Raw genomic sequence first — 16,280 nt, forward strand, 5'->3', positions numbered from 1 at the left:
GAGGCTTAACGAGTGAAACCCGATCAAGGCGGAGAATTGAGCCGCTGCCGTGCGAGCTAAGCTTGTTTCCACCCCTCCTCCTCCTCTTCTTCCTCCTCTTCGGGGGCGTGACCAGAAGCAGAAGCTCCGCCCCCACCCGCAGCCCTGAGTCCCGCCCACAGGCGCGCGCAGTCTGCGCCGGGGGGGCGGTACCGTATCGTCACTCTAGGCGCCGGGAGAAGATGGCGGCGGCCGGGGTGGGTCCGGGGCGGAAGCAGGTGCGGCAGGAGGAGCTGCGGCGCCTCATGCGCGAGAAGCAGCGGCAGAACGCGGGCAAGAAGCGGATCGAGTCGCCCTTCGCCAAATATCCTTCGCTGAGGGGGGTAGAAGGAAGGGGGAGGCCGGCGGGAGGGGCCGGGGTCCGCGCTGCAGCGCCCTGCTTCCCTTAACGGCGGCCGGCACGTACAACAGCCTGGGGCACCTGAGCTGCACGCTGTGCAACGCGCCCGTGAAGAGTGAGCTGCTGTGGCAGACACACGTCCTGGGCAAGCAGCACCGTGAGGTGAGCGGCTGCTGGCTTCCAGCCCGGGCTGGGCCGCGGTGCCGGTGACCCGCCGGCCCTGGCTGCGCGTTGGTCGGGGAGGGCGGATTTCGGGTCAGAAGGGGGAAGGATGGGGAGGTTACACCGCCGTTACGGAGGGTCGGGGTTTGCTGCTTTTTGGGGTGTATGCTGATAGCAATTGGGCATCAGCCGGGAGAAAGCAGCGGAAAACATGCCCGATTGTTTTGTCTTGGTTTATTTTCTGACAACCTGCGAGCCGATGGAAAAGGCCAGCACTTGAGAGAGTCGTCCCGTGCGTTTCAAGGCGCGAACTCTTAAGATAAAGCCTGCTAGCGACAGCTTTTAACTGTCACTTGTCTGCAGCTTGGAAAGGAAAGCTCCGTGGGATTGCTGTGTTACCTGCGGTCACGTTACAGCTCACACGTGGTTAAGAAAATAGACTCTTTTTTTCCCCTTCATAATTTAGCAGTAAAGATAACTTGTAAAACAATTTCAGGAGTTTGGAACTTGGGTGCAGTCGTAAATCTGACTTCAAAATAGTATTAAATTCTGCCACTGTTTCTTAGCGCAAACTGAGAGATTGCACTTAGCTTTGCAAATACTGAGGAAAAGGCCAGAAGAAGTGAAGTGTTCCTAGCTGATGGCTTGAATTTTGAGTAGTTCATTGTGGCAAGGCACGGTGGCATGTCTTTAGTATTACTGCTGTGTTTTAGTTTTAAACCACTTAATATTCCAGGACTGTAGTGTAAGGTCAGCCTTCCTGCTTTCTCCTCCAGTTCCTTACAGCTGTAAATGTCACTGATCTTAGTCTTTCCATTCTCACTTGTACAGCCTTACGGTTGCCTACAGTGCAATTCCTCTGCCCCTATGTTTAATCTTTCAGGAGGCTGACAGAAACGTTGGTCTGTTTTGGTATCTGTGATGTCTGTTTCAGTGATTTTGTTCTAGAAGGATATTAGCTCACTCTCACAAACTATTCTAAAAGTGCTGTAATCCAGAAGTTCTTGCTAGGAAAGCTTTATAAATTTTGTATTTGTTACAGAGAGTTGCAGAATTAAAAGGCACAAAGCAGACAGCAGCTGGTTCAGCTGCTAGCACATCATCTCATCCCGTCAAGAGAAAAACTGTTGACACAGAAGATACAGAGTTAAAAAGAGTAAAAGGTAAGGAGAGAAAAATACTTATCTACCCCTTGCAAGCATCCATCCATTTTACACCTTGAATGGTTTGGGTTGGTTTTAAAAGGGAAGAAGTGTGTCTTGCTCTTTCTCTGTCAGAAAATTGTACTTTTGGTAGTTTATTACCTAGTTTTCTTCTGGGTTATTGTGATAAATTAGGTTATGGAGCTGTGGGCTGCTCCAAACAGAATCATAAACAGTGTAAGTTAAACAGTTGAAGTGCTTGCCCAGAAATGGTGTTACTCTTTTTCAGTGGGATAAAGCCTCTGGTTCACCTCAAAGCATGCATGAACGTTCATACTAAAGGAAAGATTTGGTTTTTTTTCCCTTGGTCCTACTAAACACGTAAATATATGAAATCCATGAAAATATGCTTTTGCGAACTTGCTGCTGTAGTAGGAGTCTGTCTGAGGGGTATTTGTTTTAAAAGCATGGATTGTAAGAAGTGACTCTTGGTCGTTACACAGGTACAGACCAAAAGCCGCATACGTCTACATCTGGGTAAGTAGGTCTTACTACATGTGAGTTTTTTGTAACTGTACCAAGTGCTGCATTCTCACCCTGTTCTTCCTCATCTCTCCTTCTTAATCAAGGCTAAAGGTGCAGATAATCAGCAGATAGTTTGCGCATTTTCTAACATGGGTGTGTATTCCTGAACATGGCATCACCTTCCTCAGTGCAGATGAGAAAATCGTGGTATGAACTCTAGAGTCTCTGACAAAACAGGAATTCTTTTACTGTTACTGTCAGACTTCTAAGGATTAATAAATATGTGGTGGTATTATGGAGTCAGCTAGAATGAGAATAACTAGATTGTGGCATGCACTCTAATGCAAGCATGCTGCAGAAGAGATGGTACTTTGAAATTAAGAGAAATGTGTATTTAAAGGTACGTTTAAATGGTATTCACAAAACCCAGTAACAAATATCATCATCGGATCTTTATTGATATTTTTGTCACTTAAAATTCATGTAGAAGCATATCCTGCAGCTGAACTCTCACAACTATAGTACTGTATTTGATTTCAGGGGATTGGGTTAAGCATCTTACTGCCACTAGAGATTTTCTGACGGTATTTGGACATCTTTTGTGGGGTTGGTAGATGTCACACGAGGTCTGCAGGTCTCCTATACACTTCTTCACAGGATAAATATCTTGCATAGATACTATGTGCTGTTACCTTGTAGAAATAGTGTGTGTGCGTAATTAACAGTTGAGAGGTTTGTTCATTATGAAACTGATCAGTATGGTTATTTTAAAATACAACCTTGAAAAATGTTTGGCTAAGCAAATCTGGGTTTTCTTATTGCTGAGCCTGTGTGGCTCTTCTGGGCAGCAGCAGGTACCCAAAATAAGTAGTTGTGTTATACATGAAGATTCATGGAGGTGTACGTGACATTAGTATGAGCTGTGAATTTTGTATTTACTGTGTTCACAGCTGGTACATTGATGCAGATAACTTTGGATGCAGAGATAAAATTACCTAAGCTGCCATTCTTCCAAATGCACTTTGTAATGGGATATTTTTGTCAGTGTTTCTGATACTGAATATTTAAATGCAGAAATGGAACTGAAACATGTTTTAGAATTAAGCTGAGCTAGGTTAACTAGGGAACTTCACATGAAAACAACAATTATGTTCTGCCTTCAGGGGGTGGTTACATAAGTAGCTGTGCAGTTCAGGGTATTGCACAGTATTTTAAAGTTCATATTGCTTACAGATTGAATAGGCTTCAGGTGCTGACTGTGACTGATTTTTGTGAAGTTTGAAATAGACCTTTGTGTGTTCTTTGCTAGGCTACCAGCAGATTTTTTTGATGAAACAGAGCGAGACAGTGCAAGCAAACAGCTTTCAAAGACTCCAGGTCCTAGTTTATTGTCAGGAAATTACGATGACGATGATGATGGTGATGAAGAGGAGGAAAAAGATCAAGCAAGCACATCTTCTGTTATGCATAAAACAGAAATTCCACCTCCAACTCAAGAAGTAATAGCTAATGCACTGCCTGCAGGTAATGCTGACTGATACACTAAGTGATTCAGTAAGGAGAAGCTGTGTTTTAACTGATTTTAAAGATGATGAACTGATGTTCATTTATTTTTCCTAATTATTGCTATTGGCTTGTTAGAGTGTGTAATACTGGAAGTAGAGAAAGGACATTCTTAGCTAGTTTGTTATTGTGTGGTGTTTTCTCGGCATGCTTATTGATTATAAGTTCCAATTGTTTGAGGCTGTCATATTGAAATATATCTAGCTGTTCTTCCCTTCAGTAAGGTATTAATTGAAATTCCTGTCCAGTCAGGATTTTACAAAGAAGCTTGAAAAGTTGTTCTTCTTGTTCACAGGCTTCTGTCCTTTCTTACAGACTTCTTTGACAGCAAAACTACGGCTGCTCCTATACTTTCCCATTCAGGATCCATACAGAAAGCAGAGATACAGGAGAAGGTAGTGGAAAGGTAAGCAGTCAAATGAAATATTGATAGATTTGGGAATTGTCACTATTATTCTTCAAGGAAATACAGACTGTGAGCACTTGGAAATCTGTCATATTGTTAACTTGTGTTCAGAGTAGTGTGTATATATGTCAGCCTACAGCATCATTTCAGACAGGTATTTGGCATCCTAGGGGCACGATAAGAGATGAAGTAATGCCACATAGTGTCTGTTAGACATCTCTTATTTACAGATTTTAATATGTGGTACCTTGGAAGCTCAATGTCAACAACTGCTTTCAACTGTTTTAAAAAAATAATTTCTTTGTTCTGCAGTAATGGTTCAGTGCTCACTTGAGCACTTTTTTAGACAGTGGTTTAGGCTTTTAGAAGAGAGACTGCTGTTAAAAGGTTTGGGTGCTCAGCACAATGGAAAGAATAGTGTAGGATTTAAGCTTAAGCTCTTGTTTTGACAGTGAGATTTAAACCTGTTTGTGCAGTTCCTTGCAAGTTAGGTAGGACCAAACTGAAACAAGATTTGATGGTTGTAGGTAAAACTCAGGATGTAAGAAACTTGTTCAATTTCTAGGTGCTTATATAAAAGATCATATATTTTATTCTTGACTATTTTTAACTCTACAGTAAAGCAGGTTGTACAGTGTGAACTTGGAATAATAGTGATCAAACATTTCAGGAAAGAAAACACTGCTGAAGCTTTGCCAGAAGGTTTCTTTGATGATCCGGAAGTGGATGCAAAAGTAAGTGATCTGCTCCTTTTATGCTGCTGGGTTTATTTCTGCCAGTTGTAGTAATTTTCAGAGTAGTAAAGGATGCTTTTCCCGATAATTAGTAGTACCAGAATATAAGAAAATAACCGAACTATTTAGAGTAGAATAGACTATTTCATTTGGAATGATCATCTAGTCCAACGGCCTGACCACTTCAGGTCTGACAAAAAGTTGAAGCATATTATTAAGGGGATTGTCCAAATGCCTCTTAAACACTGACAGGCTTGGGGCATCGACCACTCTCTAGGAAGCCTGTTCCACTGTTTGACCGCCCTTTTAATAAAGAAATGCTTCCTGATGTCCAGTCTAAACTTCCCTTGGCACAGGTTTGAATGATTCATTCTGAACTAGAAAATATGAAAAGGGACAGAGGCAGGAAGGAAGAGCTTATTAAATAATTTTTGACTTAATGGCGATTTTTTATTTGTGGCTCTTAAAACCAAGGAAATGTTATTTGTTGGTTAAAATGCTGGACTGAGATTTGCACAATCCATCTGTTACTTTAATTTCTTTGAGTCATCCCAGGAAAAGCATTTCAACTAATTTGTACCTACAATTCTGCTTCAGAATTGAGGATATAAAAATAGTTCTGTAATCTCCTTTGAGAGATCCTATTGAAAAGTGTTTTGAGTTACTATGTGACTGATACTAAACATCCTTTTAGAATGAAAATAGCTAGACTGTGAAGTACACTGTAATCTCTTGTACTGACATACTATAGCAGTGAATTTTGTCTTCTTCCCTCTTGTCTTTTACCACTATGGGCTTTTTTGATGCTATGGAAAGAAATGTGGACATTCAGTATGTTTCTCAGAACAGCCCCACTACTAAAAATCTTAACATTTTGATCAAAATCATTCATATATTACTTCAGCTTGCACAGTACCAAACAGTGAGCAAAATAAACACTGGTATTTTGAAATACAAACTTTTTTTTGGGTTTGTTTGTAAGTATTTGCTGGCTTTCCTGCTTGCTTTATTAAAATACTAGTGTTGTAGGCTCACAGTCTTTCTTATTTTCCTTCAGTATTCCATTTTTGTTCACACTGTCTGATGTGTATTTAAATTGGATTGCGAAGTTGAGCCATTATTTCTGATTTGGAGACATTCCAAATAATGCTTCTTAGTCCCACTGTCCCAGTAACAAGCTTAGGTGTCTCTTACTTGCTCTGGCAAGATTCTTTTGGCACCACTAAGGCCCACACATTGGCATATGTGAATAGCTTTGAATAACAACATTTTGAATATTGAAATATGTAGCTGAAAAAGCTACACTTTTTTGCATATGACTAATTGGATTGTTAGATTTTACAAATAGTTTGAATACCATGAATTAGGAAGCTTGTACAGGATGGGAATGCACAGCAGGCAAAGGAAAATCTGCTTATAGCTGGGAGGACACTGCTTTAGTGATCTTTGTTCTGGTTATCACCTCAGCTGATAAATTTACAAGTGGATACATAAGCTTTTCCTGGACTTGCTTGCAGGTACTGCTCTTAATCATCCCTTTCTAAGTTTAGGTAGTATGCAGGGGAAGGAAAATGTTTGTGACATTGCTTATATTAAGATGGCTGCAGTGATCCTGTGTTAGAATCATACACAAAATAATTATTTTCAGAATTAACAGTGAGCACTTGGAAGGGAGATTGTGGGCCTGAAAAATGTTGGTTCTTCACATGAGGGATTTATAAAGCCTATAAATTCTGGATTAGATAAATATTTCAAGGAAAAAATAGTATCTTTAGTGTTTAAATTTATTGTAAGAAATACAAATAATTATGAATTACAAAAGACAACCACAATGCGTAATAACACAGTACATACACATATGATAGAAATAATCACAAAACGGAAAAATGAAATGATGACTATTAATTCTCAGTTCTAGTTTGCTTGGAAGCGTCTAATTTATTCTATAAACTTAATTCATGCTACTGAATTTTGTATAATCATTCAGGAACAAAACATACCAAACTGTCATCATGATGATGATCTGTGTGTTACCAAATGAGAGGAATGAATAAAAGAAAAAGAAAACTAATGCAAAAAAGTGGTGCCATGAATTATTCTGTTCAAACTGCTTTGTCCTCCTAGCTATAGGATTTCTACCCGGTCCAGAGCCAGGCATAATCTGTCATCTAATACACGTTTTATGCCACATCTTCCCAGTCTTGAATTGTGGAAGTTTTGGTTACACAGTCAGGTTATTTTATTTATTTGCTTGTACTAAAAGCACAATCTGGTTTTGATTACCTTAGTTGTAGATCTTAAACAAATTCTTACAGCTATTACTTCTTCAGTCATCTTGTATTAGTAATTTATCTACCACAAAAGCTTTGCATATCCTAAAAATTGGTATGTAGCTGTACTATTTCTTCTGTTAGCCCACAAAATCAGACTAGATTTCAAATACTGCCAGACTGTCTAACATCAGTCAGACTAGCGACTGAATCATTTTACATTTTATGTTGTGCCAAAGCCAAATAATTCACTGCTTTTTTTGGCTTGTGAGATGTCTACTAGATATACCTCAACAGGTAGTTTACAGAAGAACTTAAAAGTTATTGCCTGACATAGTGAAGTAACAGATCATCAAATTAATAGACTTTGTCACTTTTGTCACTGCAGACATTCCACACCATCCATTCTTAGTCAACAATTCTTTAATGCTGCACCCAAAGATGTTAACTTTAATCCAGGAGTACAGTCAAATTTTTCCTTCAAAACCATTGTGTGACTGCACTCTTGTTCATATACATTACTTGAACTGAAGTATGTCGACCAGACTTTACTGAGAACATGGCACTATTTTTCCTGTTTCTCCAGGTGTTTTACAGTGCCCCAAAGGGTCACTAGACGTAAATTAATAAGCCTGTTTCATGTTCTTAGGTGCGAAAAGTTGATGCTCCAAAGGATCAGATGGACAAAGAATGGGATGAATTTCAAAAGGCAATGCGACAGGTCAACACAGTAAGTAATGGAATCTATTTTTATTGATTCTAAATACTATACACAATAAGGAAAACAACAGTTTCATGCAGCTCTGCAGAATGACTGACATCTGCATTTATCAGCTGTTGCAATGCAGTGTATGGTTAAATGCACTTTATAAATGAGCAAAGGATTCCTTATGTTTTCTACTTACGGGAAATTAAATTGAAAAAACTTTTGATCAGGACCCAGTCATCCGTATCTAGTTACATTTGTTAAATTGTGTTTAGATAAGATAGCATATAACTCAGATCAGTGTCCTGTATCCAAACAGGACATAACTGTGGGCTCTTTTTCAGATGTAAAATATTCATATTTTAACCTTGAAAAACAGAGAACAAAACACCACCCATTTGGCTTTTTGAGAAAGGATCTATAAAGTGTAGGTAACCTGGGGTTTATGGTTCATTTTAATATACTGGAAAGGAACCCAAAACTTGGGTAAGTGACAAAAGATTTTGTGTGAGACACAAATCGGCCACAGATTTTCTGTACCTTTTTCCGTTGTATTTTTTACTGCTCAGCATTGCATGTAAAGTCTTCCCAGAGCAGTTTTTTATCTGCCCTTCTGTACAATATAAAACTGCCACTAAAGATATATCTGGTGTTCTCAATCTTCCTCTAGAGTATTTGCTGATTTTTTTAGTTTTAATTGTAAATAACTGCTCATATGTCAACTGCTAAGAAAAGTGGTGTAAAAACCTTACCATTGCTCATTTTAAAGCGGTCAGCACTATAAACAGAGCGAATGTTCATACAAAAGCAATGGTGGATACATTTTGCTAGCATTAGCCATTCAGATAATTCTTCAGCTTAGAAGGAATCTTCTCAGTTATGCGTGGACCATTGATTGCATAGCATCTCCCAGACATTCAGATTTGAGAAAGTATATGCTGAAAGAAATAACAGGTTAGAAACACTTTGGGATCTAGTGTGAATATTTAACCAATACTTCCAATAATCATGTGTAATCAAGTCCCGAGCATTGGGATTTAACTCCTGTTTCAACCTCAGATTTTGGATGCTTGCAGTTTTTTTTATGTGAGTTTCAAATCTTAGTGTATTGAAAAAATCAAAAGATTAACCCCAAAGCAGCCAAACCACTTCTAGTTTTAAGAAAAAACATTTCCATTTCAAATTAAACTAGATAATTTTTTTTCTGTAGTTGCCTCCACAGTCTTTTGTTAAGGTGGGAGTATACATGTAGGAGATTGACAGTGACTTGAGGTAGAGGGGAGAAGGGGAAGACACAGACATCTAAAAGAAACAACAGTGGAATTCAGGATGACGGTGAATTTTCTTAATGTTTTTCTGGTTTAGATTTCGGAAGCAATAGTGGCGGAAGAGGATGAGGAGGGACGACTAGATCGTCAGATTGAAGAAATTGACGAGCAGATGTAAGTAGATCAATTTTTCCTCAAACTTTCTGTTCTCCAGCAGCAATGGATCACTATGTGACTAGAGTGATAAAAACATTTTCACTTTTAATCTTCTGTGATGCTGCCTTTCATTAATTACTTAAATATTCAAAGGACAAAGACTGCCTCAAATTGCAGAATGATACCTAATAAAAAAATTAATTTTGTTGCAAAGTTACATAATGATTTGCACAGAGAGAGCGCCCTGGAATCACTGACAGTACAGCAAGCAGGTGTAGGCAAATAAAGTAATAGCAGGCAAATTCTTTGAACAAACTCTCCCCCTCACCCGTGTAAAATACTATAATTTGTATTTCTCTCTGAATTCTGACTGATGTAGAATTTATGTGAATACTTTTAAAAAACAATTGCACTGCAATTAAAATTTTGATGGGTTTGTTTCGACCATCCATTTGCTGTACCGAAAATGTGCTGTTCCGTGAAAACTCCATGTTTCTAATGAAAGTTTACTTACTTAAAAGATTTTGTTGAATGATGCACTTCATTACAAGAAGTGTTTGTTGGTTTTTGGTTTTTTTTTGTTGAAATGGTAGGCGTAGGGGTGGGATAAGCATGAATTTAAACTCGCAGTAACTGAAATACAGCTTAGTGGAACAGATTGTTACTATCATCATGTAGTTTGGCATGTTGATCAACAGTGATTATGGCAGTGGTAGTGATTAAAAAGATGAATTCTGATTTTAATGAACTTGCAACAAAAAGAAGACACTAAAAATTAAAGCAACACTTAAACCATCTGGATGGATTTACATGCTACAGATAATCAGCATATAATAATACCGTTGGGTTCAAACTGAACTTTTAGTAGTATAGGAATGTCTTTTAACAGTGTTCATGGGGGAGGGCTTGAGCTAACCCTGGCTGTCTTTGAGCATTCCCAGCATTATTCCCAGTAGTTTAGGATGTTATTGTATGTAGAACCAAATTCAGAAATCTCTAGAGAATTTCAAGTTTGTTACCATAATTATTTTTCCTCAAAGTTCCAAATAGATTTTTAGAGACTTTTATCTTTGTTTTCTGAGTATATTTAAATGCAGGCTATTCTGAATTAAATTCAAAATGAAATTCAGTGACATTTATGTTTTCCTTCAGCTGTGAGTGCCTGTCAGTAATTGTATTGTAGATATGCAAGGGAGCACAGCATCCAGATAATAATCTTGTTGACTCTTCCTACCAAATAGTAATGAAAAGAGGCAAAGATGTATTTAAAAAGCTACTACTACTTGGTATTTTTAATAAAAAAAATTATTAAAGTGGTTAGAATACTTGTTAGAAAACATATTTCAAGACAGAACTTTTTTAAGTAAATGAAAACTGAAAGTTGTGGATTGCATTTACTTAAAATGTTCTGTTACAGAACACCATAAGCAGATCAAGAATCTGAATACTTGTGCTGCTTTATTATTTCAGAGATGCTACCACTAAGTTACCAGAATTGATAGCAAATTGGTATCTTCCCTTTCTACTATACATGAGAACCAGAGGTGGAGCAAAGAATGGTGTCTTTCCTTGTGTGGAAGTGGATGTTGGTTCTGTGCTTTTTCAAAAACGATTTGTGATGGCATTGCAGTTGTTAAATATTTGGATTAAATCTCTTTGCTAGAGAATTTACGACACCTCTCCTCTCCTTTGGTCTGTTTCCACTAGATTAAAACAGAGATGATGCAGTAGCACATTGAAAGCTTATTTTTCAATTGATGGGGAGCTGTGGAGCTTTTTTTATCCAAGTTAAGAGGAGCACTATAGAAAGTGTAATTAACATGGAAAGGCCACAAGTGTTAATAGATGGTTTACTTTTCAACAGTGAATGTTATCGCCGTGTTGAGCTTTTGCGTAACCGCCAGGATCTGATGAAGGAGAAATTAAAGGAGGCCATGAGATTAAAAGCAACACAAGAGAAAGAGGATGAGGCTATTGGTAGCGAAGATGAAGAAGAGTTGCAGGATTTGCTGTCTCAAGACTGGCGGGTGAAAGGGGCTTTGTTGTAGCATTTCTGCAACATGGTTGATATTATTTTCATCTGTGATGGTATTACCATTGTTAGAAGTGAGATGCTTTTGTTAAATATTTAAGTAAAGAGGATTGTGAGATGATAAACAGCCAAGTGTATTAAAAAGAAAACATCTTTGTAGATCTCCAGTGGTATAGTACTTGCTGTAAAAACTGTATATTGCAAATGTTTTACGATATAGAATGCACCTTTCCTATTACAATTACTGGTTCCCTTCCAGAGGTATTTTAATGGGATTAATAAGTAACTGAAGAATCGTAAGGTTTTGAAAGCATTAGGTATATCTAGTAATTTTGTACAGAAGGACTTGCAATAGTGTATGTAGTTTTCCCAGGTTGGGGGCTTAGAGAAAGGAAATTAGTATGCATTTATGTTATCTTAAAATTTTAAGTGCTCTTCTGTCCATTGCCCCAGCTCCCAATAAAACACATAAATATTTTTCAGGATCTGTTACAGTTTCTCTGTTTGTTTAAGGACCAAGCTCAGAAACATTGAGCTACAGCTTCTCCACAGTATATATTCTAATGTGCCATAGGCAGTGATGTATATTTTTCCTTATAGAGTGTTGTTTTGTTCAGTGTAGCCATAGTGCAGCACACCTGACATTTCTTGAACCAGAGGAATGAAAACCCATGGTGATATATTTGCATAACTAAATGAAAGGGCAACAAAATGCCAGAAGGGAAGGTGCTGCACTGGAAACTAATAAGGTAAAATTTATGTAGCTCTAAATACTGGAAATTTTCTTAAGATGTTATCTTAGGCAAGGGGAGCATCTAAAAATGATTTCTGTTCTGATAAACACAGATGATGTAAAATCAAGAACCAAAAAACTTGAGAGACTGGGAGATTGAAAGTAACTACCTTGAGCTTCGGTAAGTGTCTTTTTTTTAATGATGCATATTTTTTACTTTTGCAAATCTTGAAATATTTCAATTTTGCTGAAATTTTGAAAAAATAGGAGAAACATGGTTTGATTTTTATCAAAAAGTAGAGTGAAGATGCAGCTTAACATTTTTTTCTGTTTAAGATTCTAGTTTTAAAATGAGTGATGTTTTAAAGGGAGAAAACAAGCTTTCTTCTTATGACAGCATTCTAGATACTTGTCTCAAAGATGTTTATTAACCAAGCAGATAAATAGGAAAGGAACTGAGCAGTAAAACAGGTCAGGTAGTTTAGTTCAGTATTTCTTTAGAGATCTCTAGTGGCAAGAAGCTAAAGGCAGTGAGTTTAGTTATAGTGCAGGGAGCTCATGCATTAAAATTCAAACCAGTACAGCCCATTGTTTTAATAATTAGGAATAGATGGCAGGAGTAAATACCAGATCACTCATCACTCTATTTGTTATCCTTGCATAACTTCTGTTGAAAGAGTAAAGACGATGAACAAGCCAGTGGGTGTCTGTATTGTTGAGGAAGCAACTGACACCATTGGTTGCTCTTGGTAGTTGCTTTTTTAGGAGTGGGTGCTTTTTTCCTTGAAGGAATCTCATAGCTCCACAAATAGTGTAGTGTAAAAGTTTTATACAGCTTATTGCATACAACTGTACATTTCTTCAGCACTTTAAACAAAGCTTTTGGAGAGCTTTGTGAAGGAGATGGAGTGACTTTGATAGCTGTGTCCTGCATAACCATTGATTGTACATGTGCTGTTGTGTCGAGAAGGCAGGAAATGATCCTGCTTTTTGGCAATGAAAATAGCATGGTTGTAAGGGAGAAGAAGGAATCAATCCCAACATTACTCAGTAGTCAGGCTGATTTAGCAAGGTTAAATTCTCTCTTGTTTCTTACAGAAACAGAGGCATAATTAATTTATATTTTAAGTCTGCAGTCAGTTTTGGGAAACAATTTTGTGACCTTCTGATGAGCTGTTCAGCTGGATGACTAACCAGAGCAAGTAGTTGCTTTTAAATAGTATGTACTTCCTTAATTTCTACCTTCTTAACTTTCTTGAATACTGTTCTAAACAATAAAGATGAAAATAGTGCTAATAACTAACTCTGTCTACAGCCACTGTTAAAAAATGAGGTTTTAATTGGAATTGAGAATAATATTTTAATTCTCTGACTCCCAGAATAATAAAGAATCAGAATTAAGGGTGAAGACTTACTTATTGATATAACAGTATTGCGCAAATTTAAGAGCTGTGGAATTTCATGCCACCAGAAGATAGTTGTGATTCCCCAGCTCAGTGGTTTTTAAACTGGTGACTTCTAGGGTCAAAATGTGTGTGTATGTTTGATATATTTCCAATGTACAGTGGTTCCAGGGAGCAGCGAACTACAGATGCAGCTGCCAGTTGTTCATAGTTAGCTGCTGTGTGGCAAGTGCAGTCAATCACAAATGGTAAACTGTGTGCTAACTCTCCTGCCATGGAAGAAGTAAGCTTCTGCTGTCACAATGTAGAAAAGGGCTGTATTTGGTACAGAGGAGTCCAAAAGCCTAAACCAACCAAACCAAAAGACCAACAAACAAAACAATATTCTCACTGGTTAACATGATCATCATTCCTGCATAAAGCATGCAATTTAAACTTGCTTCAGAATTACAAATACTGGTTAAAAAGAACATTGTCTTTGGTCAGTCCCCCTGCAAATAAATTCAATTTGAGGAAAGACACTTTGCTTATTACATGCCACTGTAATTAATTTCTCTGCATTTAAAAATCTTTTTAATCTAAAAAATACTGAGCTAGAAATAGCTCTAATGAGAAAAGTTGTATTACTCAGATATTTTTAGCACTTAATACTTTCTTTTTTCTTACAATCAAGAAAGCTTGGACTAGGCACTCAGACATTCAGCCGACAGGAATCATGTTGTAGCTGTCATTAGAAACTGTAACACAAGTATAAAATGTTTCAGAAATTCCCTTTCATTAGGTACCATCAGATGAATTTGACATTTCTTTCCTTTCAGTTACTGTCTTGTGACATGTGCCAGTCTGTGGAGTGACAGCACACATGCACTGATGCAGAAAGTGATTTAATCAGCATTACTGTGTTCCTTGCTGGAGCCAAGGAGTTAAGTACACTTCAGTGGTAAGGCAGTGTGTGCTTGTATCCTTAGAAAGTGGTGCTTAAGCCAGGAGATCTGGTGTGAAGCATTTTTTCAGTATCTGCTTTAATTTGATCTTCTGTTCATTATTTCACTTAGAACTATCCTGGGCGGTTAAGTGGGAAAAGAAATGTGAGCTATTCCCTTGTTTAGACATCTATAAACCATGTCTGCCTTCTGAAAATACAGCAGAGGGACTAATGCTTTGGGTCATTGGTAGTTCCAACAGTTGCAGAGGATGTAAGAGATCTCTATTCAAATCCCTCCTCTCTATGCTGTCCTTTGAACATACAGTTCCCATGATCTAGTTGAGCAGCCTAATAATGTCAGTCTTTCCTGTAGAAGCTGTGCTACTGTAAAATGACCGAATTAGTGAGCATATGTGACTCACTTGGTGAATAATGATGGCACTTGCCCGAGAAGGGGAAGGTCCTGTTCCAAATACATAAATAGTCCTGAAATACACTCAGCTGAGATAGAGCTATGGAGGAAATTACATTTGGATCTTCCGCCTCCCAGAGAAGCACTCTTGTTTTCATGCTGTTGGGTATTTAAGAATGAAAACAACAGGGACACTTCCATTTCTGGCTAGTTTGGACAGGGAAAGTTCAGCTTATGCTTTCAGACTGTCTTGTGAAACATCACAGAAACATCTTGCCCACGCAGCCCAGCGTGGCTGAGGCACTTACCAGGTGCCTACATTCATGGCACCAGTGAGATATATGCTGTTAGCTTTCTAGGAGACTTAACTGACACAGATATGCAACTTGATAGATGCCTTCTGGCTGTGTCTGAGAAAGCACTCTGTGTATTAGCAATGGACAAGGTTATGTGACTGGTTGGTTTTGCTCTGGTTGACTGTTTGAGCCAGCATTCCTGCTTTCTATTTTTTCACTTGAGAATCACAACAGAGCTGCCTGAACTCATTTGAGGTGTTTGCCAGAACTCTGATACTCTGATGACATGAAAGGCTGCAGAATTTGTGCTCTCTTTCATTTGGAAACCCACAGTTGTGTGGGCAGTGACCTTTTCATATCGGGTCCATGCTTCCTCTTATCTCCCTTTGAGCATAAGTGGTTCAGTTTTCTACATTGGATAATATCATTTTTTACTCCCCCCCCCTTCAGATCCACCTTCCTGTGTTTTGTTTCCCTGCTTTGTATATTAAAGCTATTCAGGAACTTTTTCGTGCTATTGAGAAATATCTTCCAACTAAAATAATTCAATTAAAATGAATCCTTAACTAGCCTAGATTTAAATCACATTTCTGCCTGCATTTTTTGCAAGAGCCCTCTCGAAAGACTTTTTTCTTTCCTTTTTCCTTGTGTCTGTATTTTACCTCTCCTCATTCCACACACAAACATGCTCCTGCGCTCATTTGTTTAAGTCTCAGTATTTTCTAGCCAATTCTGCAAGGCACGTGGGAATTACTTATATGAAAGATGCTATACACAACAGAGCTGCTGCTGCCCTTTGCCTAGCAGTGTTACTGTAGAGCAGAGCCTTGACCTACTTAGTGTTGAGCTGCAATGTTCTCCTTTTTTTTGTTCATTCACACTAGCCAGGCTAGCCAGAGAAATAGCTTTTGCTGATGAGGAAATGAAGAGTATGTGTTGAGGAAATGTAGAGTATGGAGGTCGCTGCTGTGAAAGCAGCTTCAGCTCTCCTTTCAAGAGGAAGCAGTTAAATATGTTTTAAGTAATATATCTTAAGTAATCACAACACAGAATTTTATCAAGGTCAGCACACAGCCTATAGTTCTTCCAACCTGGGTAAGGCTTCCTGAGTGCTGGGATCAATAAGGCATTCTGTAATCTTCCCTGGCAGCCTTTATTATCAAGAGTT

The 16,280-nt window shown here is 38.3% G+C and overlaps 2 protein-coding genes across 4 annotated transcripts in view; one reads left to right on the forward strand and one right to left on the reverse strand.

The window, feature by feature from the left end:
• The first annotated feature begins 186 nt into the window (after nt 1-186).
• Nucleotides 187-11,828, forward strand: ZNF830 (zinc finger protein 830). The gene is made up of 10 exons (XM_057423126.1): nt 187-343; nt 442-541; nt 1,584-1,704; nt 2,187-2,220; nt 3,518-3,732; nt 4,087-4,177; nt 4,848-4,911; nt 7,831-7,911; nt 9,253-9,329; nt 11,176-11,828. The coding sequence occupies exons 1-10, from the start codon at nt 222-224 to the stop codon at nt 11,357-11,359; spliced, it is 1,089 nt and encodes a 362-aa protein (XP_057279109.1). The 5' UTR covers nt 187-221; the 3' UTR covers nt 11,360-11,828.
• The window catches only part of LOC130606614 (poly(rC)-binding protein 3-like), a 499,829-nt gene continuing 491,465 nt past the window's right edge, over nt 7,917-16,280 (reverse strand). For all 3 annotated transcript variants that reach the window (XM_057423124.1, XM_057423125.1, XM_057423119.1), the window contains one exon: nt 7,917-8,825. In XM_057423124.1, coding sequence (XP_057279107.1) covers nt 8,761-8,825 — 65 coding nt within the window. In that variant the 3' untranslated portion in view covers nt 7,917-8,760. The remainder of the gene's footprint in view (nt 8,826-16,280) is intronic.

Source organism: Pezoporus wallicus, unplaced genomic scaffold (assembly GCF_028554395.1).
Source record: "Pezoporus wallicus isolate ANWC-B61680 ecotype Strahan unplaced genomic scaffold, APGP_CSIRO_Pwel_v1 contig_749, whole genome shotgun sequence".
NCBI lineage: Eukaryota > Metazoa > Chordata > Aves > Psittaciformes > Psittacidae > Pezoporus > Pezoporus wallicus.